A 23870-nucleotide genomic window follows, 5' to 3' on the forward strand; every position below is an offset into this window, starting at 1 on the left:
TTTGGAGATATACAACTGTTCTAATATTTTTAAGGAATATTTTGTTTGTAATTTTTTATAAATTTTTTTAAGAGAAATTATTGGTGAAACGTTTTATGGAATTTTTCTTTAAATCAAGATTATTAATTTACTCCTACCACTAATTGGCTTATCTTTAAATAAAAATTTAATGATATGAAGCTAATGAATAAATAAAGTTCAAAGGAAGAAGATTTTTTGAAAAAAGATAAAAATAAGGGTTTAGATGGGTTCCATGAAAAAAGGCGATTTTTTTGAAAATCCTTCAAAAAAAAAATCAAAGATTTTTTTTTAAAAAGTTGTGTTTTAAACGGAGACTTGGTTTTTACCCGAGTGAGTAAATGGACAATCTACTCCTACGGAACATGATATGTATTCGGATTTATCTTCTTGCCCGCAATTTCGAAAAAATAGCCAACTAAACCCTTAAAACCCTCAATTCATGACCACGACGGCCTGAAATTCTAGACCACCATGTTCTCCCCTTCTCCCGTTTCGTGCTCCTATCTCCCATTTCCGGCCATCCACCACGAACCAGCAAAGACTGAACAATTTTCCCCGCGAAAGTTTGGCCGGGATTATGCAGATTCCGGCCAAAATGGCACTGGTCCATCATTGCTAGCCATGAGACGTTCGGGTTTTCTCTCTGCTGTAAACTCTGCAATAGAAGAGGAAGAGTACAGGAAAGCTAGGGCAGAGGTTAATAGGAAGGGAGTGGAGGTTGAGAATGTTCTGATAGAAGGAGTTTCAGTTGGTGGCCATGAAACCTGTGTAGTGGTTCCTAGCATGAATGTGGCTTTTGATATTGGAAGGTGCCCTGCTAAAGCTGTGCACCAAGATTTTCTCTTTATCACTCATGCTCACCTTGATCACATTGTGAGTTTGTTGATTGTTTTACTGTGAGTTTCCTTACTTGTGATTGCTTTGTGCCATTGCTTTTATAGTATCTATGGTTACTTGTGGACTCCTACTTTCTTTTTTCAAAGCATGACCTATCTAGGGAAACTGAATGGTTTCTGGTGGAGTCAAAGATTTCTCCATTATTTTTGTTTTCTACCCTTACTTTTAATTGGATTGGCGGAACAGGATTTGTATAATCGACCCAAATTGTTGTGATAAGGCTATGATGATGGTGATTGGATTGTTTTTTTGTTGTTCCATGGTGATACCCTGGTCAGATCATAGTGAAAACTGGTGTCTGAGCATGCTTAAACTAATTGCAGGGTGGGCTTCCGATGTATGTTGCAACTCGTGGTCTTTACGGCTTAAAACCACCTACAGTCGTTGTACCTCCATGTATTAAGGAAGACGTAGAGAAGCTTTTTGAGATTCATAGGATTATGAGTCGGGACCAACTCAAACTTGATTTGGTTGCATTAGATGTGGGTATGCATTTCTTGTTAATCAATCACTCTTTGTTAATTTGCGTGCCCCTCTAAAATTGAAGCTTAAAGCTGCAACTCTCACTTCAGGCGAAACGTACGAAATAAGAAATGATCTTGTTGTAAGGCCATTCAGAACATATCATGTCATACCCAGCCAGGTATATCCTTTGACTCTTGAACAATGAGCTGTGATTTCATGGGGATTTTGTTTAATCTCTTCTCTCTTTTGCTGCCTCTGTTTAGTGGTAACTCATGATGATCCTCTTCATTTTTGGTTTTGTTTGGTTAAGGGGTATGTTGTCTACTCAGTGAGGAATAAGCTAAAGAAGCAATATCTTCACTTGAAAGGGCATCAGATCAAGAATTTGAAATTTTCTGGCGTCGAGGTTAGTGACATAAGCTTATTAGTTAGGAGATATTCTATTAAGTGCCTAAGTAATTATAGCCTATGGACCTTTCTTCTAATTCTGTATGGATGTTTCTTATAGATTCATTGGACTTTATGATTATATTTTAGATCACAGATACCATACTGTCTCCAGAGGTGGCTTTCACAGGTGATACAATGTCTGATTTTATACTTGAGCCACGCAATTCAGATGCCCTTAGATCAAAGATTCTCATAACTGAGGTAGTTTAATTATCTTGTTTACATTTTGTATTTATGGCCTGTTCCACTCCGCCAATTACCAGTAATGATTTTCTGTTACAACAAAAATACTGTTGATAAAGATGTTGATTGTTTGGCAGTATCCCTTTATAACATTATTGATGTTAAACTTGTTTTCTCTATAACTTAAATTTCTTTTGCAGTTGTTTTTACTTTACTCGCATCTCACTGTAACTTTGTCCTTTTGTTGGGTTTTTGAGCAGGGAGAATGAGATAGGACTCTCTCTCTCTCTCTCTCTCTCTCTCTCTCTCTCTAGTCTCTTTTAACCCTGAAGGCAGAGTCTCCCTAGAAAAAGCCGGGATCTTCCCAGAATCTCACTAGAAAATCCCTCTTGTCGAAATGCAGTTGCAGAACTAATGGAATCACCTCAATTGGCAGATGAAGCAGCCTTTTTTTTTGGGAACATTTCTCAATTTCGATGCTACATAATTAGCCATCGGCCCAAATGAAGAGCTGTAAAAGTCCAGAGATTTGATAAAAATTGAACCCTAGATTTTGCCAAATTCCAAAGATTTCAGCTACAAAAGGTCTTCACGGCTACACAATGATCTTTAAGACTTGATAATGGTTATTGTATGAACTGTAAAGCGAAAGCTTGAAATGGGGGATCTAAGGCGTCAAAATCTAAGTGGATAAAACCATAAGCTTGAAAGTGGGATCTAAGGCTTCAAGATCCATTGTCATCAAAGTTTCAAACTTCACCAAACTCTAATTCTCTATGTAGAAGCCTTTGCAACTCTGCTTCAAAGCCCTAAATCTTGTTCAGGAGGGAACCTTGCCAATGCAGGTTCATTTTTCCATTTGATGGAGATGTCTGGAGCTCCAGATACAATGGTTGTCTCCAAATCTCTGCACCAATATTACTGTTCTCTAATGTAAACCATGATTGCTTTGAGAAAGTAAGAGATATCTAGAGAAGTCAGGTTCCTTTCTTTGAATCAGAAAGCCTAATACCTTTGAGAGCAATTTGTGTGTGTGTGTGTGTGTGTGAGCGAGAGAGAGAGAGAGAGAGAGAGAGCTCCTAAGCCCCTAAGCCTATGCCAAGGGGATGCTGATGAGCTATCTTTGTCTTGCTTCTTGCTTAAATGCAATGGTCTCTCACCTCGACACGCATGCAATGATGATAACCAATAACAAATCCATTACTTTTGTTGTCTTATCCTTTGAATCTTCTTTGGCCAGTGATAATCTCCAAATATTTTTGGAAAACATGGACCAATCCAAGAAACAGTTTGTGAACAAGGAAATTCAAGCAGAATTTCCTGAGAATTTCATCATCATCGTCGGAGCCTTTTCCCAACTAATTGGGGTCGGCTACACGAATTCTAGTTTGCCATTCTGATCTCAGTGAGGTCATAAGATTGCACATCTTTTCTCACTACTTCCAACCATGTCCTTTTAGACCTACCCTTTGCCCTTTTTGAGCCTTCCACTTGAACTAGTTTGCACCTCTTAACAGGTGTTGTACTAAGTCTACATTACACATGACCAGCCCACCTAAGTCTACTTTCTCTCATTTCTAAATTCTATCGAATGTATTCAATTTGAATTCTATCTTTTCTTGTCTTGCCACTACTCTTATCAACATTCTCATCTCAACTACACTCATTCTATGGGTATGTTGTTTTTTGACCGCCCAACCATCCGCCTCATAAAGCAAAGCTGGTCTCACAGCTGCAATTTAGAACTTGCCCTTCGGCTCCATAGGTATGCGGCGGTCACATATAACTCTGGCTGCACATCTCCACTTTGCCACCCAACTCTAATTCTATGTGCGGTATCTTCCTTAATCTCTCAATTTTCTTGGATTATCTACCCAAGATACTGAAAGTGTGATCTTTTCAGTATTTCTTGGCCATCAATCTTAATTACTTCGTTATCTCTACTTGTATTATTAATAAACTTGCATTTCACATACTGTCTTAATCTGGCGAGTTTTAAAACTTTTAGATTCTAAATCATCCCTCCAAAGTTACTTGTGTTGACACTGTTTCAAGTCTCATCGATCAGAACTATGTCCTCTGCGAACAACATGCACCACGGTACCTCATCTTGTAGGTGTCAAGTTAAGTCTTCTATAACTAAGACATAGGTATTGGCCTAATGCTGACACTTGATGTAGACCTATTGTCACTAAAATCTCACTTGTCTCTCCACTAGTTGTTCATACACCAGTTCGTGCTTCCTCGTACAGTTTCCTGAGAATCTGATGGCTTTAAACAATAAGTTGTCTTCTAGTGGCATAAAGAAATGGATAAGGGTCGAAACGGTGGCTTGTCATTGGTCCAGGAGAGTACACAAGCTCTTGCCCTTTAAAGTTTTGGGATAAGAACCCAAGAAAAGCCTGAATTTGTGTCAAATTTATTAGGTTTTGTGAAAGCTCGCTCTTTGAAACAAAGGGCGAGCTTTCATTGATATTGTACTAGAGAATTAGAAGAAGAGTGATTTAATTACAGTGGTTGTTTTGACCCAAAAATTTTCCATTCCCAATCCAGCAGGTCTGATAAGCATCTAAATCTCCTGAAAAATATATAATGAGTAGCTTGAGTCTCTATGTCATATGATTAGTACTTTTTTTGTTTCTGCCCCAAAAAAAATGATTTTGAACATGGAGGTTTAGGCTGAGTTTCCCTAGAAATTTATGATTGGAAAGCATGGGCTTTTACTTTGTTGCAGGTGGCTAGTTTTTCCTGTTGTGTATGTGCTCCACTCTATTGAAGGAAGTTCTGAGTTTCCTTAAAGAAATTTTTGATGTTAACGGCATCTATGGCCCCTCAAACCCACCCTATTGAATCTCACACTCCTCAGGAAATGATCTACTGCTTCTATTATTATAGACCCAGACCAGATTAAGTACCATTTCTCTGGTTATCAAAATGGAGCCTGAAGACAACGATTTTGAATCCTTTGCTCTGGCGTGAAGGTCTCAATTGCCTCAAAAAGTTTGGGTAAAGTTAAGTATGGAGCTACTGAATTGCATATCAAGAATCAGTGGGGATTTCTTCCAAGACTCGATGTGCTTGAAGCTTTTGTCTTTGGAATGGGTTTTGATGGCTAAGTTTTACTTCATTGATGTGAGTGCCCCTATCTTACAGCCTTTCCCAATCATCTTCCGGGTCTGCAGGTCCTGCATCAAACAACCAGAAGTGGAAAATACGCTAATATAATTTTGTTTGACAAGTTGACCATCAAAAATTTGATTGGTTGATAGATTAGGTACATATAAAACATTAGAAAGAGATAAAGGAGGATAGTTAGGGGGTTGAATGAGCTGTGAACCAACTTTGTCGACAGGAAGTAACTGACCATTAGCAATATGAGCACTTTGAGTGCCCTTATATGGAACAATTCGTTTCAAAGATGTCAAGTTGCCTGTCATATGATTGGTAGCACCATAATATAATGCTCAAGAAGTTTGGAAATCAAGTTTACCAAAACCAGAAACATGGAGAGCTTGTAGGACTTGTTGAAGGCATAATTTAGCTTTGCAAACCGCGCTCGAGGTGCTTGTTTCAACCTATAGATTGCTTTTTGTAATTTACACACCATTTGAGTTGACGAAGTAGGGTACCCAGGTGGTGGTTGCATATAAACGGTTTCATATAGATTCTCATGTAGAAAAGCATTTTTTACATCCATCTGGAATATATCTGAATTTCGAATGGCAGCAACAACAATCAAAGTTCGGACAGTAGTCATTTTAGCAACTGGTATAAAAGTCTCATCATAATCGAGGCCATGCTCCTGATTATAGCCTTTTGCGACAAGTCTAGCTTTATATCGATCTAATGTGCCATCCGACTTAAGTTTGACAGTATAAATCCATTTGCTACCGACCACAATATGACCTCTGAGAAGTGGGACCAAATCCCATGTGTGGTTAGCTTCCAATGCCTCCATTTCTGTCTGCATTGCTTGACTCCACTCTGCACTATTTGTTGCCTTTTTGTAAGAACTAGGAATGGAAAGTGGTTCAAGTGTTGAAAGTAAAGAAAGACAAACAACTGGTTTAGGAACTCGAGTGGAGCATCTTAAAGCCAATGTGGAAGGGGGAGGATGTGGAGTAGGTACAATACCTGTTTTCGGTGGTGGTGGTGCATAAGTAATCGGGGAAGCTCTCGTCTGTTGTTCAAACTGCTGCAAAGGGTTAGGAAATACAGACAAGATGGAAGTAGTGGATGACGGAGTCAAGGACACTGATTGAGATGAACACAAGGTTTTAGAAAATTATGGAACATTTTCTAAAAAGATCACATTTCAGGATATTCTCAATTTCTTAGCTTCCCAATCATAGCAGCGATATCCTTTGTGTCTCCCTGTATCCAAGAAACGTGCATTTGACAGACCTTGCATCTAGCTTAGATCTACTAATTGAAGGTAAGAGAACAAAACATGTGCATCCGAAAATTCGAAGTAAAGAGTAATTAGGCGGATGCCCAAATAATTTCTCAAGTGGTGAAGTATTATTTAATACAAGAGAGGGCAATCTATTAATTAAATATACTCCAGTTAAGAATACTTCTGCCCAAAATATTTTAAGCATATTTGTATGAAGAAGAAGTGCCCTAGCTATTTCTTGAATGTGTCTATTCTTTCTTTCTGCAGCACCATTTTGTTGTGGTGTATGAGGACAACTTCGTTGATGTAGAATGCCTTCTTTAGCCAAGAAATTATGAAAATACTTTAACATATATTCTCCCCCTAAGTCTGTGCAATAGATTCACCTTCTTGTTAAATTAGGTGACTACCATTGCATGAAATTCTCGAAACACTTGTAAAACCTCTTACTTTCGATGCAAAAAATATATCCAAGAATATTTAGAGCAATCATCTATAAAAGAAATGAAATGATATTTTTTAGTTAAGGAAGCAATGGGTGTTAGACCCCATACATCACTATGAATTACATCAAAGGCACCAACAACACGACTCATACTTGAACTGAAAGGTAATGTCACAGCTTTGGCACGGAGACAATCTTCACATGATTTATCTAGCACATTCTTGGTATTAATTTTATTCAGTAACACACCCGAAGAAAACAATAAAGTCAAATTCAAATTATGAGGATGACCCAAACGATAATGCTAGAGCCTCCAAAGTTTATTGCCATAATTTATTTCAGAGACTGAAGGAGCAAAAAAACATTGACTAGAGGATGAGTCAGTTCCGAAGTCCAAGACAGCGAGTTCCCCTTTGTTACGACCTTTCCCAAGCACCTTCCCGATCTGTAGGTCATATATCAAACAACTAGAAGTGGAAAATGAGACAATATAATTTTGTTTGACAAGTTGACCAACATAAATTAGATTGGCTGGTAGATTAGGTACATATAAAACCACTGTTTCAAAAGCAGGCGGCCCAACGCCTGAGCGGCCGCCTAGGCGGATATCCCTGGGCGCCTGCTTGAACCCGCCTAGGCGGCCGCCTAGGGCCTGCACCCTACCCAAGGGTGGAAATGCAGCTCCTTGAGGGTATTTTTGGGTCATTTTTTAATACTAAGGGGGCAAATTTGTGGGTTTTAGGTTCATTTGAAACCTAAAACCCATTAGAGGCTATTTTAGAGAGAGAAAACCCAAAAAAAATTTGTTTACGTAGCTGCCCAGGTTCTGGGCCCCCGCCTAGGAGCTGGGCGGCCTGGAACCCCTCGACCTCCTAGTTGCCGCCTAGCGCTTTTTGAAAAACTATATAAAACATTAGAAAGAGATAAAGGAGGAGAGTTAGGGGGTTGAATGGGCAGTGAACCAACTTTGTCCACACGAAGTGACTGACCATTAACAAAATGAACACTTTGAGTGCCCTTATATGGAACAACTTGTTTCAAAGATGTCAAGTTGCTTGTCATATGATTAGAAACACCAAAATCTAGTACCCAAGAAGTTTGGAAATCAACCTTTTACTAAAACCAGAAGCGTAGAGAGTTTGTATGACTTGTTGAAGAAATTCAGGTGTAAAGGAAGCTGACTGACTTTGAGAGGGAATGGATGGTAGTGCATGCATAACAAAAGGTGGTGTCGGAGCAATGAAGGTCGTGTCTGAAGTAGACATGACTACAACATATGCTTGAGGAGGTTTCTTTTTATTTTGGGGTCGCTTTCTGCACTCTGTGATTAAATGTCTGGTCTCCTTGCAGTAATTGCAGACCTTTCTCTTCTTGGAATTATTCGCCAAGTGTCTCATCTCTTGACAATTATAATACTGGACTTTGCTCATATCCCGTTCTTTTCTAATATCTGAAGCAGCCAAAAGAGCAGAATCCTTGGAATAATCACCATGGATTGAAAGTGACTTTAAGCGAGTCTCTTCTGCAAGTAGTTCAGGAAGAATTTTATTAATATCATGGCTACCTTCTTGTTTGAGAATAGCAGGTTGCACATGCTCAAACTTAGGACATAGTTTTATTAAAAATTGACGAGAGCGCGATGTTTTCCTAAGTTTCAGAGCTGTATCCATTGCCCCTATAGGAATCTCTACATTTATCATATCCATTTCAATCCAGATCAGCATCATTGTAGAATAAAATTCCTGAATATTTTTTGATCCTTGATTTTGAGAGTTCAATTCTTTCTCAAGCTGATATATTATTGCTTCAATAGATTGCTGATATACACGCTTCAGGTATTCCCACATAGCCTTTATAGTGTGCAAAAGACTCAAATTGAGGTCAATAGAGGTTTCAACTGAATCCATGATCCATGTCTTTACTTTTGCATTATTGGTTGTCCATTTGGAATGAACAACTCCATTTGACGGTTCAACAATAAAACCATCAATGTAACCCCATAATTCTCGTCCTTCCAAAATTTTTTGTAGATAATAGACCCACAAAAAATAGTTTTCGCCATTAAGCTTGATGGCCAAAATATAGGAATCCATTGTTGGTAACAAATAATACTGGGAAATAACTAATCCCCAAAACTGACCCAAAGAGCGTCAGCAGATGTCTCCCAAATGTTTAATATTACCCAAGTCAATTAAACCATAGGAAAACAAGATTTTTATGTGCCAAAAAGAAAACCCAAATAAACCACAGTGGCAGGAACCAAGAATGCATGCAGCAAGAACCTAAGTACCACTGTGCATAGCGAACTAGCAACACGAACTAACAAACTAGCACCACAAGCTAGTACATAAGACTAGCACTAACCAATACCCACAAGAGAGAGCAGCTGTATGAGAGAGTAGGCGTATCAGCCACACAAAAAAAACAACAGAAAGAGAGCGAAACGGCACTGTCTTAGGGCAAATTTAATGGAGAGAAGCCATCCAGAACAATGCTAAGAGGGTGTAGAAGAAATACGAGAACAACTCTTGTTACAAGAAAGGGTTGTTCCTTGGAAACTCCTTTGAGAGAGAGAGAAAATTCAGACCACTAAAATCAGAGATAGAAAGGAAGCATGAAAGGGCTTTGCTTAGGCAAATCCTGACAGAGAGAGGAAGCAACACGAGGCGATTTGAAATGGAAAGGATGATAAAGCACTTGAAGGAATCTTGAGAGAGAGCAACCAAAGAACGGCTAAATAAAAGATCACAAAGATTTCAAGGCAAAATCTCTGATGTTACCACTATCAAGCCAAGTCAAGTGCTCTCCAGGTTCAGTGAGAGAGACAGAGAGAGAGTGAGGCGCACTTGTATGTGCAGTGTCCCTTGGGCCAAGATAGATGCACCTGTGTGTGCAGTCTCCGTTGGTACGAGATATAGGGAGGAGAAGCAAACCGAGAGAAAGGCCTAGAGAGAGAAAGTGGACACACGGAAACAAACAAGAGAGTACAAAGGAGAAACTAGAGAGAAAAAAACAGAAAACAATGCTTTGTTAGATTCAACCTAAGCTCTGATACCTCTGCCAGGGATCTGTTTGGCGAGCTTGTTGTGAGTGCTTATTTGTTTGACGAGCTTGTTGAGAGTGCTTATCTGTTTTGGAGTGCTTGCTGAGAAGCTTCTCTCTCTAGAAAAAGAAAATAAATATGCACATTAAGTGCTCTAATGATACCATGTTAACAGACGAATTATCGTATTTTCCTCTGTATTACTTTGGGAAAACCCTACATACTTATACAACATTTCTTAGATGTGTATAAATGAGGAACTAAGTTGGGTAGAGTTGTTACCCCTTATCCTATTCAACAAACAACCTTATTCTGTTCAACAAACAAAGATACCCAAATATTTACAATTCTTATCCCAGTATTATTTGTTACCAACAATGGATTCTCATATTTTGGCCGTCAAGCTCAATGGCCAAAACTATTTTTTGTGGGCCTCGTATCTACCAATTTTTTTGGATGGATAAGAATTATGGGGTTACATTGATGGTTCTGTTGTTGAACCGTCACATGGAGTTGTTGATTCCAAATGGATAGCCAATAATGCAAAAGTTAAGACATGGATCATGGATTCAGTGAAACCTCTATTACCCTCAATTTGAGTCCTTTGCACACTGCAAAGGCTATATGGGAATACCTAAAACGTGTATATCAGCAATCTAATGAAGCAAGAATGTATCAGCTTGAGAAGGAATTGAACTCCTTGAATTAAAGATAAAAAATATTCAGGAATTTTATTCTGCAATGATGCTGATCTAGAATGAAATGGATATGATAGATGTTGAGATTCCTGCAGGGACTATGGATACAGTTTCGAAACTTAGGAATAAATGACGCTCTCGTCAATTTTTAATGAAACTATGTTTTGAGTTTAAGCATGTGCGAGTTGTTATTCTCAATCGAGAAGGTAGTCATGATATTGATAAAATTCTTCCTGAACTACTTGCTTAAAGTCGCTTTCAATCCATGGTGATTATTCCAAGGATTCTGCCCTTTTGGTTGCTTCAAATATTGGGAAAGGATGGGATCAGAGCAAAGTCTAGTGCCATAATTGTTGAGCGATTAGACACTTGACGAATAATTGCAAGAAGAGAAAGGTCTGCAATTACTGCAAGGAGACCAGACACTTAATCACAGAGTGTAGAAAGCGGCCCCAAAATCGGAAGAAACGTCCTCAAGTATATGCTGCAGTCATGTCTACTTCAGACACGACCACCGTTGCTCCGACTTCACCTTCTGTTATGCTTGCACTACCATCCATCTCCCCTCAAAGTCAATCGGCTTCCCTTACACTTGAATTTCTATAACAAGTCATACGAGCTCTCCATGTTTCTGGTTTTGGTAAGGCTGATTTCCAAACTTCTTGCGTATTAGATTCTGGTGCTTCCAATCATATGACAAGCAACTTGACATCTTTGAAACAAGTTGTTCCATGTAAGGGCACTCAAAGTGTTCATATTGCTAATGGTCAGTTACTTCTTATAAACAAAGTTGATTCACTACTCATTCAACCTCCTAACTCTCCTCCTTTATCTCTTTCTAATGTTATATGTACCTAATCTATCAGCCAATCTAATTTCTGTTAGTCAATTTGTCAAACAAAATTATATTTTCTCATTTTCCATTCCTGGTTATTTGTTACAGGAGTTGCGGACCGGGAAGGTGATTGAACTCTTTGTCTTGGACTTCGGAACTGACTCATCTGCTAATCAATGTTTTTTTGCTCCTTCTGTCTTTGAAATAAATTATGCAAATAAACTTTGGAGCCTCTGGTATTATCATTTGGGTCATCCTCATAATTTGAATTTGACTTTATTGTTTTCTTTGGGTGTGTTATTGAATAGAATTAATACCTAGAATGTGCTAGATAAATTATGTGAAGATTGTTTTCGTGTCAAAGCTGTGACATTACCTTTCAGTTCTAGTATGAGTCGTGTCGTTGGTGCCTTTGATTTAATTCATAGTGATGTATGGGGTCCAACACCAGTTGCTTCCTTAACTGAAAAATATTATTTCATTTCTTTTATAGATTATTGGTCTAGATATTCTTGGATATATTTTTTGCATCGCAAGTCTGAGGTTTTACAAGTGTTTCTAGAATTTCATGTAATGGTAGTCATCCAATTTAACAAGAAGGTGAAAATTTTGTGCACAAACTCAGGGGGAGAATATATGTCAAAGCATTTTCATTATTTCTTGGCTAAAGAAGGCCCTCTACATCAATGAAGTTATCCTCATACACCACAACAAAATGGTGTTGCAAAAAGAAAGAATAGACACATTCAAGAAACAACTAGGGCACTTCTCCATACAAATATGCTTAAAGTATTTTGGGCAGAAGCCTTCTTTACTGAACTATATTTAATTAATGGATTGCCCACTCCTGTATTAAATAATACTTCACCACTTGAGAAATTATTTGGGCATCCGCCTAATTACTCTTTACTTCTAATTTTCTGATGCACATGTTTTGTTCTCTTACCTTCAATTAGTAGATCTAAGCTAGATGCAAGGTCTGTCAAATGCATGTTTCTCGGATACGGGGAGACACAAAAAGGATATTGCTGCTATGATTGGGAAGCTAAGAAATTGAGAATATCTCGAAGTGTGATCTTTTTAGAAAAGTTCCATATGTTTCTAAAAAGTTGTGTTCATCTCAATCAGTGTCCTTGACTCCATCATCCATTGCTTCCATCTTGTCTTTATTTCCTAACCCTTTGCAGCTGTTTGAACAACAAACGAGAGCTTCCCAATTACGCCTGCGCCATCACCACTGGAAACAGGTATTGTACATACTCCACTTCCTCCTTCTTCCACATTGGCTTTAAGATGCTGCACTCGAGTTCCTGAACCACTTGTTCATCTTTCTTTATTTTCAATACTTGAACCACCTTTCATTTCTAGTTCTTACAAATAGGCAGTAGATAGTGCAGAGTGGAGTCAAGAAATGTAGACAGAAATTGAAGCATTGGAAGCTAACCACACCTGGGATTTGGTCCCACTTCCCAAAGGTCATGCTGTGGCCAGTAGCATATGGATTTATACTGTCAAACTTAAGTCGGATGGCACATTGGATCGATATAGAGCTAGACTCGTCGCAAAAAGGTTATAATCAGGAGCATGGCCTTGACTATGATGAGACTTTTGCACGAGTTGCTAAAATGACTATTGTCCTCACTTTGATTGTTGTTGCTGCCATTCGAAATTGGGATATATTCCAGATGGACGTAAAAAGTGCCTTTATACATGGGGATCTATATGAAACTGTTTATATGCGACCGCCACTTGGGTACCCTACTTCGCCAACTCGAATGGTGTGTAAATTACAAAAAGCAATCTATGGGTTGAAACAAGCACCTCGAACGTGGTTTGCAAAGCTAAAGAATACTCTTTTGGGTGCGGGATACCGACAAAATAGCAATGACTACTCCTTGTTCAGTTCCTCCTCTAAAGGCAGTATCTTTGTATTGGTTTATGTCGATGATATTTTAATTACAAGAGATGATCATCAAGGTATACGAGTCTTGAAAAAGGTCCTCCAAGGTTCTTTCCAGATGAAGGACTTGGGTCACATTACATATTTCTTAGGACTTGAAATCTCCTGATCACCTGAAGGCTATCAGGTTAGTCAAAGAAAATACACCTAGGACCTCATAGCATTCGTAGGACTCACAGACGAAAAGACGATAGACACACCATTGGAGATGAATGTCAAATATGGAAGGTCTGACAGCGACCCAATCATTGATCCAACTATGTATAGGAAAATGTGGGTAGCTTGGTCTATCTAACTGTGACACGACCTGATATAGCTCATGCAGTTTAGCTTGTCAGTTAATTTGTTTCCGATCCTCAACGACTTCATCTTATTGCAGTTTATCGCATTATTCGGTACCTGTGATCCACACCTGATCTCAGCCTTTCATATAATAGATCGTCGTCCTTGACCTTAAGAGTGTATTCTGATGCTGATTTTGTTGGTGGTCCGGATACACGTCGCTCGACTACCGGCTAGTGTGTCTTTCACGGGGCATCCCTGATTTCTTGGAAATCCAAGTCTTCTACTGAATCAAAATATCGGGCTATGTCTTCCGCATATGGTGAAATTATCTTGCTCAAATGACTAGTCACAGTTTTTGGTGTTATCTCAAATTCTCCAACCCCATTGGTTTGCAACAATCAAAGTGCAGTCAAAATTGCCAGCAACCCGGTTTTCCATGAACGGACTACGCATATTGAGATAGATTGCCATCTTGTTTAGGAAAAATTGAACGAGGAGAAATCACACTACCTCATGTTTCTTCCAAGGATCGGATTGTTGATATTTTCACCAAGTCCTCGACTAAAGGGCGCCATGATTATTTGATGAACAAACTGATGTTGGTACATCCACATCAGTTTGAGGGGGAGTATTAGAATATATCTTGTAGATAACCATTGTAAATATTTGAGTATCTTTGTTTGTTGAATAGGGATAAGATTCTCTATTGAATAGGCTAAGGGGTAACAACTCTACCAACTTAGTTCCTCATTTGTAGTCTCCAATGCGTACATACACGTCTAAGAAATGTTGCTATAAGTATGTGGGGTTTTCCCAAAGTAATACAAAGGAAAATACGATTATTCATGTGTTAACATTTCATGTATATTACTGTTTCAGATTTGTCTCAGGATAGCTAAGGTTTCGAATTTGTCTGGTATGAATTAGGGTCTAGATATTTTGTCTGTAGCTTGCCCCTCTCACAGTCGATAGTTCATTCTAATAATGTACTGTTATACGCTTATCGAAATTCTCACAGATTCATTGTGTTCGGAGATTTCATTTCAAACTATCCATGCGTAGTTGCTCCCGTCTGAAAATTTTAGAATCTGACTATGTTTGTTTTTTCTGTATCTGATATCTTGTCAAAGAAAGTAAACCTAGCTGATCATTTATAAAGGTTTTCTCATTCTTGTTAATGGAGGTTACTTACCTGAAGCTTTCTTTCTTCCAGGCCACTTTTCTTGATGAGGTGATGAGCGTTGAGCATGCTCGAGAACATGGCCATACCCATTTGTTTGAAGTGAGCACAGGACCCAATTTGATAGATTATATCCTCTTGATGATTTCTAAGCACTTGCAATTGCTACTATATACTTACTTTCTGCTTGAAATCCTTCAACTAACAATGACTGACCTCTCCATGAACACATCAAATTCTTCCTGATGAATTTGGAAGTGTGAAATTCCCTCCCTTGTTCTGTAAATGACCTTTACATCTATGGGTTTATTATAAGAAGTTAATACTGATCAATTACTAAGATAATCAAATACATGCTTCTGAACTCAATTCATCTCCCGCCTTGTTGGTGAGGAAGACTATATCTCCATAAGCGCATGGATAACTCCATAGGACTATGTAGTTTGGATTATTGAAAATAATATTGGCGTTATTAATGATACACTGTGGATATGTGGAAAAGGGCAAGGAAGCTAAGTACCCTGAACCCAACCTATAAGGTGTAAATGAGACAAGTATTTACCATTGGTACTGAATTTAATGATGAAAGATGAAATCTGGTGTTTCGTGTGTACATAACCATTATGTGATTCTTACTCCTCTATTTGGATGAATTCTTGTTTCTTGGTCCTCTCTTAACCATGAGTTGTATATCTACAGGAAAACTTTTCTTGTAAATTGAGGAGGAGCAATTTTCTGGTTTCTTGAGATAATTTGGTGGCTTATTAGTTATGGAAATTAGCCGATCATTTTGGTTCCCAGAAATTCAATATGTGATTTCAGTCATCTCATCTATTTCTTGTCAACATGAAACAACTACTAGCAAAATGCTCTTTGCTGTTGCCTTGGGGAGGGGTTGTTGTTTAAGAAGATTATAGGGTTGATACACTCATTTTGAAGATGTTAACTAGATTTGGTTACTTGGCCTGGACCATATCATGTTCATCTAAATATGTTTGCCTTTCTCTTAAGTTTTATTCTTGTGGCTTGAATGGCCCAATTATTCCTTGTGGTGAGCTAACGACATGGGCCGATCCAAATTATATGGAAATGGTTTTATTGCAATTTTACATTTATGGTTGTCTTTTTATTGTAGTTTTTTGTTTAAACAAAGAAACTGATTAGCAGTTGATAAATGCAGCTCATAGAACAGGCGAAATGGTTTAGGAATAAGGCGATTGTGCTCACACATTTCTCGTCTCGCTACAAATTAGAGGTGATTGATTGATTGACTAATTGAGATCTATGTATTGTGAATATGTTTTTCCATTTTAAATTTTCTGTTCTATATGGTCTTTCATATATGCTTTTTTATTCAATCTCATTTTTCAGGACATCCGTGAAGCTGCATCGAAGCTGCAAAGTAAGGCTTCTGCGAAGGTGGTTGCTCTTACAGAAGGCTTCAAATCAATGTATACCTAATTTTGTCCACTATTAGCTTCTCAATTTTCCTATGTAAAATATCAATTGTTATATATATGTAACCCAATTTTTAAGAGAGAATGAAAATGTAAGATGGAATTTGAGATGAATGCATCGCCTCGAATTTTCAAGATTTTGTCTCTTCTGCTTTTGCTTACAGTGGGTCTCCATTAAGTTTACAAAGTCTTTGGTTTGAATCCTTCCTAGTTGGTGCAAGACTGAATGAAATTTTTAGTTGATTTTTGTTTTCATATTCAACCATTTGATCTTAAATCTACTTGATATGCTGGCACCACTATGTTTTCTGGAATAAATGAAGCTGCATTGTTGTCTTGCCTATCACGCAACTGTCCTTATTGTCTTGTTTGGGGGCTTGTTGGGGCTTGAAGCAAAATCCCTTTTCTGGAAAAGTGGCTCCACCCCACGGCCGATATGTGCCTTTTCGAGCAGGCAGGGAACTGTTCATATTGGGAAGGGAAGATCTTGACATTAAACATCGTGTGTGATCTGCCTTGTGTGGTGCTTATATGCACACCCAAACAGGGCCGATATTTTGATGGATAACACATATATAGGGGGCGAGTTTTAGTCCCTCTATCTGGATTGTCCAAAATAAATTTCAGAGAAACAACATAATAAGGAGCACAATAAGTCAGCATTGATTTTTTTCTTTCATGTTGTATGTTTTTGTTAACCTACTATCGAAGATATATGTCATGATTTCTATTGAAACTAGTTCATGATTTTCGAGCCATTTGGACCCAAATTTGGTTGGACCCTCGAGAATTGGGCGATTCAAGGACATAGACTAGCATCACCCACTAGCCGATCCTGTTGAACCATGCAATTCTAATTTATCACAGCATTTTTTGAAACATTGTACCTGATTGTCTCTGTGATGCCCTGAAGGCACACAATGATTCCTAGTTGAAGATTTGTTGAAGATGGAAGCCACAACCTTGACAATTCCTATGTTCGAGTGGTTTAGAGTGATCCTTAAACCCATATATGGAAGCCATTCCTATGTTCTAAGTGGTTTGGAGTGATCCTAAAGCCCATATATGGAAGCCTTTGGAGTTTGGTGCGGATTGGTAGGTCAGTGACCGGTAACTCGAGCATAGATTATAACCATTGTATTTTTGTGTGCCTCTCATTGTTTTCTTTATTGGGTGCGAATCAGTGTTCACTTGCACGAAATATATTTAAAGTGCAATTAAATAAAATACGTTTAAATGAAGTTGAAAAGTAGTGAAAAATGGATTTATTTGTACACAAGGGTATATATATATATATATATATATATATGAGTAATGATCTTATGAGACCCTCTTACACCCATGTGTGTAAGATTACACCCATGTGTGTAAGATCTCAAATGATTACCATTAAATTTGACACATATCTCTAGAAAAGTTATAACATGAGTATGTCAAATTTAATAGTGATCTTTAGAGATCCTACACACATGGGTATGGGAGGGTGTCACATTTTCATATATATATATATATATGATTTTTTAAAAAATATTCGGCTAGTGGCCGGTTCTGGTTTACCCTGCTAGTTCCGAGTCAACCTAGCCGGGTTATCGTACATTGGTGTGTGCACATGCATGCTTACTGTGAAAATGTCTTAAAAGGATTCAAATTGAAAGAGATCTGCGCTAAAGGTTTTAATGCAGTGCCCTTCTACAAGGAGACAAGGAGGTGGGCGATCGTCGCTGACTTGGGTTCTTCCTCTAGCAGTAGAACTCCTTGATTTCTGGTTCAGCACTTGACCGCTTTATGTTGAATTTTATTTGCTGCTACCATGCGGATGATATGAAACAATGTTAAAAAAATCGGCTCGGTCAAAGGCAGGTTCAATCTATTTTTTTTTAAAAAATAAATATAAAATATAGTTATATATTTTTTTTTAAAAATAAACATAAAATATAGTTATTATATAGTGCAAGTGCCGCTTTTTATCATTCAAGCAAATAAGGGCGTGTCGGTTATTGTTTCCTCAATTAATCGACCTCGGAACAAGAGGTTAAACGGGAGTGGAACCCAAAGGTTTTAATATACTTAAACTAAAAATAATAAATGGTGCGCAACCAACTCACACAAAATTTGTCTCGCTCTGAGTCCAAGTTACCGGCCGAGTTTCAGAACGCTAATATGAAATGAATGGAGATTGAGAATGAGAACCTTCAGAGCTCAATCGAAAATTCCAGTGATTGTTGCTGATCTTTACTTACTGAAAAGAATGCAAAGATGTGCCATGTTGGACACATTGAACAAGGACACCATCAAACAAAAAGCAAGGAAAATGAGGTCAAGTTGCAGACAAGTGCCCTCATGGACATAATCAAACAAAAAGCAAGGAAAATGAGGTCAAGTTGCATAAAAGTGCCCTCAAGGATATCATCAAACAAAAAGCAAAGAAAATGAGGTCAAGTTGCAGGCAAGTGCCCCCAACAATGGCCTCCATTAAGCTAAAGTTTGATCAAAGCTCAATAGAAATCTAGGTCTAGTAGGTATAAGAGGCATAGGGGTGGCAATGGACCGGGGACCCGACAACAGGACCCAACCCAGGTTCGTGCATGGGTCCAAAAATTGGACCCAACGGGTCGGGTCTGAGTACATGTAGATCCAACTTGGACTAGACACCCAACCTGAACTAGACCCAAATAGTATTATTACTTCAATAATTTTATATTATTATTATTTTAATAATAGTATTATTATTTTAATATATAATAGTTTAATAATATTTGAATAGATATAACTATATATATTTATTTGTTTATTTATTTTTAGGTCGAGTCCAATTGGGTCTAGAGCTAGGTCAAGGTCTAGGTTTGGGTCCAATAAATTCGGATCCAATCGAGTCTAGGTCCGGGTCCGGGTCCCAAAAATTTTTTCGGGTGTCGAGTCTGTGTTCAGACGCAGACCCAGACCCAACCCGATCCGTGGCCAGCCCTTTAGGGCATGATAAAGATCATACCACGAAATGCACTGTGATCTTTTTTGGCCCCTCCATCAGGAAGACAGGTTGTCGCTTGAGAATTAGGGTAAGATCTTAATGAAGGGGAACTCATTAAACATCACATATGATGGAGGGGGTTAACTAGCGGACCTTCCACATTAACCAAATTTAAGCGAGATAAAGAAGCATTTAAATAGAAGAGAATAGAGCGCACACGAAATAGAGTCTGGCAAAATAAGGAGCAGTGACTCATATTCTGATTGTTGATCGTGGTGGTGGTTGCTATACTCAGGTCTTTTTGGACTGTATTTGTCATAAAAAAAGGTGCAATCCGACGAGTGTTTGAGAAAATCAGATCGTGGGGCTCATAGTTCACCCAAAAATTTGTGTTGAATCGATGGATAACATATCTAGATAGGGTCTGGATTGGTCTTAATTGGTGATTCAAAAAGTATTAAAAATAAAAATAAAAATAAGAATTTATGGGGTGGGGATTTAAGAGGATTTAAGAAAACATTACATAAAATTACAAAAAAAGGAAAAATATAATGGGCGGTTTTAAGGGGGAACCGGATCTGACACTTTACCATCCAAAAATTGATTCTGTCCTTACTGATTCCGATCCGGATTGGAAATCTGTTTTCTTTGAACTTTGCATCCAAATAGTAACACATCTTTAACCACCCGACTTCATATCCAACAGTCAATAATGATTGTGATATTTTTTTCTTTTTTTTTTCCTTTCTCAAATCTAATAATTGAAATGGGGCTATAAGAAGCCTTAGGTTGGTGGAAAGTTTCATCTATCAAGTTGTCCATCGAATTTCTATAGTAAATAGCCTTTCTTTTTACTATATTTGAGAAATCCGCCATTCTTGGGTTTTGAGCTTCAATTTATGACCAAATTATTTGAAGTTTGGTTCTAAATGTAAATAATTGAAAATTCCACAAGAAACTTGTTTTGATTAATGTGATTAAACAACTAATTTTGGCCCATTTTGGCCTAAAATTTATCATTATTTCTAGAATATTGAAATCCATAAAAAAAATTAGAAGGCTTTTTTATGTATATCAAGATCTAGTTGCTACGAACTTTTAATTTTATTTTTAGAGATGTGGGTAGACTTTTTTTTATTATTAAGATTAATTGTTAAAAATAGGATTTTTAGATTAGTTTGACAAAATCCATTTTTTAGCAAGTTTGTTTTTTCAAGATAATAAGAGTCCATTGTCTTTAGGAAAAATAAACTTTTTTTTAGGTACATTTTTATTTCTTTATTTGCAACATTTTTTTAAGAAGGTTTCTATTAGATTGGTTTTATTATTGGGAAAAGTTTATAGAGCCGTGGCTCTAAACAATCAAATTAGATACAAGAAAAAAATGGATTTCAAGTTTTGAAAATAGCGTATTTTTTAACGCAGTTTTGGACCGTTAATTTTCAAGATTTTCAAGTTTTCATAGATTTGTCGATTTAGATTATTTTTTGGAGCTCAAACTTTATAAATAAACATGAAGATATATTTTAAGGCTATCACAATAATTTTTAGTATTGAAACCACATTTCTCGACATTATTTGAAGGTATGCTCTAATTTGATTGTTTAGAACCTGGGCTCGATACAAACCACACCATTTATTATTTGGGTTGGGATGTGGATGGATTTTTGGGTTGAATGGAAAAAGCTTTCTAGGGATAGAGAATGGGGGAGCCCTTTTTGTGAGTTTTTCTTTTCTGTACTCTGATGATGCGTGGTGGAGAACTCGGACTTCTACGTCTATGTTCTTTTTTCACTAATTTCTTCTCAGTTTTTTTTATTTCACTCTTTAAAACACAATTGTTTTGCTGGTTATTAGCGGCCAGTAAATTCAACTGTGTCAGGTGGTATAAGGGCATCAGTCGATTCTTGTGGATTGTGGTGTTCATTGAAATACATCTTAGCTTATGGAAATGGTCTATGAGACATTTAGATAAAAGAATTGAGAAGGCAAGTTGAGGAATTGGCCCGTTGCTTGGTGCATAACTTAATACCGACACCTTATGATGAGGGTAGTGAGTTAGAAACTATGAGAGTAGTGAGTTAGAAATTATCTTCGAGTACCCATTTTAATACGTTCTCTTCCTCACACCTCTTTGTTTTATCTAATTACAAAGAGATCTGCGTTTTTCTTTTAACCCTTAAATCTTGATGAACCCCCAATTGCAATAATATATATTGAATCTCAGATAAATGGTATAAATTACTAAAATACCCATATACTGATATATATATATATATATATCAAGTTTCCGAGCCTCAAGCCCTAGGGGCCTTCGGCTCTTCAGTCTTTTACCGGCCCTCCGGAGTCATCTTTTTGACTCCACATTGACAAATATATTTCTTCATAATACAAGACATCAATTCTCAACAGATACGTGGATATATACAACCTTTTGTTTCTCATTGCGTTTATAAATTATCAAGACAATTCAACGCAACAATGTGATGAACGGAAAGAATAACACCATTTTTTATTTTCATATTAGTTTGTATTTCAATAATTGTATATTCTATTTTGAACCATATATTCATATCAATGATAATTGTATATTCTTTTTTTATTATAATGTGAATGTAATTGTCAATCCACATTCAAACTAGGAAATAACATTTCAACATTTCGTATGTTTGCAAAATATTGAAAGTACATATCTTTTTTGGATACTTAAACAACCATATTTATTAAAAATTTAATGAGCCTTTGAAATATTTTTTTAAGGCCGGACCTAATTGTCGATTCACCGATCCAGATTGCAGATCGACTGATCTGGAGCAGTTTTCTAATAGGCAATCCGTGTCGCTCATATGTTTTTCAAATACGACAAGTACTTGCATTATTGAGATGATGGTCGAGATTTTCAATGAAGTTAAAATATTCTTCTACCAAGATTTCAACAAAAACAAATTACCCAAAAAAATGTTTCACCAAAAATAAAATGTTTAAATTTCTATAGAATCAACATTAAAAAAGAAGAAGAAAGAATCTATTTAAATGAAGTTAAAGTATTCTTCTACCAAGATTTCATCCAAAATAAAATGTTTAAATTTGTATAGAATGAACATTAAAAAAAACAAAAAGAAAAAAGAATCATGAGCGTCAAACTGCCCCACAAACGATAATGAGGAGTGGGCAGGGTAAGAGGCAGAAATTTAACCGTGCAAGTGGGGCATATATAAATCTCAACCTAACGGGACGCGGTAGTTACGAAATTCTAAACATTTTTCTAATAGTCCACATAAAAATTTCGAAAATGTTTTCGTAGGGCTGCAGCTTTATTTAAATAAGTAAAGCCTCAATTCAAAACTCACCAAAAATTGCAGTTTCAGGATAAAAAAAACTTCAAATTGATCATCAAAACTTACAACTATAGTTTCGGCATTAGAAAATGATCAAATTGATCATCCCGACCTTGACTATTATGGTTGTGAAAAACAAAAAAGAATTTCAAACGCTAAAAATTATATCTATTGTAACACATTATTTAGATAGTGTATTTCACCCTAAAAATAAGTATTCACTAATATATAAGATTTGTAATTTTTGGGATTGTATACGATTTTTGATACAAGGCGGTCACAAATACTTACAAGCATCTTATGTGAAACTTGATAGCTTGGTTGTGTCACAAAGTTTGAAAACATCTATTTTGAAGTTTGAGCTTGGTTAGTGGAATAATTGTAGTCACCCAATTTCACCTTCTATGGTCAAGATTAACTACATCCAAAATTCCCATCCCCTAAAAAATCGGTGAAAATACTAATTCCGATTGTATTCTCACTTTTCAGTATGGATGGATTAGAAGGAAAATTGTTTCATGCGGGCTAAACTACATTTCTACATTATGCCGTCCAGAGGTATAAAGATGCAAATTTGTGGTCCATCTTAAAACAAGTGTAACTAAGTGTCTAAATGTTTACATAATATAATTATTATTTCTAGTTTTTTAAAGTTTTTTTTTTCATATTCATGATCCGCATATTAAAATTTATATATTCTCTAAAAATTAGGATCAAATTATATTTTAAAAAATATATTTATTGCCAAGCCCTCATTTTTACAATATATAAAGTTGCAACAGTAAAATATAAAATTACAAATGCACCTCAAAAATCCATTGAAAAATATTGTTTTAATGTTGAAATACCCTTTAAGTAATCATCTCAACAACGAGATGTATGAATATGAAAAAAAATGAAATAAAAATTTGAAGTCTTAAAACTAATGCAACTTGCACCACATTATCGAGACCGTCCATTTTTAAGATTTTCATATGTTTATAAATCTACTTCATCTTAACCATTTTTAAATTTTAAACTTTTATAATTAGATATAAGAATCGATTTTGAGGTAATCCTAAAAATTTTTTACACTAAAATTAAATGTTATGATAAAATTTGGAAGTGCATTATTTGGAATGTTTATGATTAAAACCTCTAAAAACCGCACCCTTACCAGAAACGGGGTTACGATTATAGTGAATGGTAGGTGATCATGCTCTCCTTTTCCCGCTACTCTCTACCCCCTCTCCCTATTTATAAATCTCCC

General features: G+C 36.8%; 1 protein-coding gene across 7 annotated transcripts; it reads left to right on the plus strand.

The window, feature by feature from the left end:
• The first annotated feature begins 420 nt into the window (after nucleotides 1-420).
• On the plus strand, nucleotides 421-16450 carry CPZ (Metallo-hydrolase/oxidoreductase superfamily protein). Of its 7 annotated transcripts, none has more exons than XM_020664605.2 (10): nucleotides 422-894; nucleotides 1242-1404; nucleotides 1491-1561; nucleotides 1694-1789; nucleotides 1921-2034; nucleotides 11542-11559; nucleotides 12621-12680; nucleotides 14892-14960; nucleotides 16039-16113; nucleotides 16230-16450. In XM_020664605.2, the coding sequence occupies exons 1-10, from the start codon at nucleotides 493-495 to the stop codon at nucleotides 16317-16319; spliced, it is 1158 nt and encodes a 385-aa protein (XP_020520264.1). In that variant the 5' UTR covers nucleotides 422-492; the 3' UTR covers nucleotides 16320-16450. The 7 variants fall into 7 exon arrangements, 5 of the variants coding, with proteins under 5 accessions (XP_006839090.1, XP_020520264.1, XP_020520265.1 ...); XM_088849569.1 differs by having other exon boundaries at nucleotides 755-894; nucleotides 1242-1400; XM_006839027.4 differs by lacking the exons at nucleotides 11542-11559; nucleotides 12621-12680 and having other exon boundaries at nucleotides 421-894.
• Nucleotides 16451-23870: the final 7420 nt, after the last annotated feature.

This window comes from Amborella trichopoda, chromosome 10, assembly GCF_054954075.1.
Source record: "Amborella trichopoda isolate Santa Cruz 75 chromosome 10, AtrichopodaSantaCruz75HAP2 v2.0, whole genome shotgun sequence".
Lineage (NCBI taxonomy): Eukaryota > Viridiplantae > Streptophyta > Magnoliopsida > Amborellales > Amborellaceae > Amborella > Amborella trichopoda.

Excerpts from the sequence above, each read along its gene's own strand:
- CPZ (XM_020664605.2), top strand. The coding sequence starts at position 493 with ATGTTCTCCCCTTCTCCCGTTTCGTGCTCCTATCTCCCATTTCCGGCC. Across the intron at positions 12,681-14,891 it reads GCCATCACCACTGGAAACAG|GCCACTTTTCTTGATGAGGT; the intron begins GTATTGTACATA and ends TCTTTCTTCCAG. Across the intron at positions 16,114-16,229 it reads CGTCTCGCTACAAATTAGAG|GACATCCGTGAAGCTGCATC; the intron begins GTGATTGATTGA and ends CTCATTTTTCAG.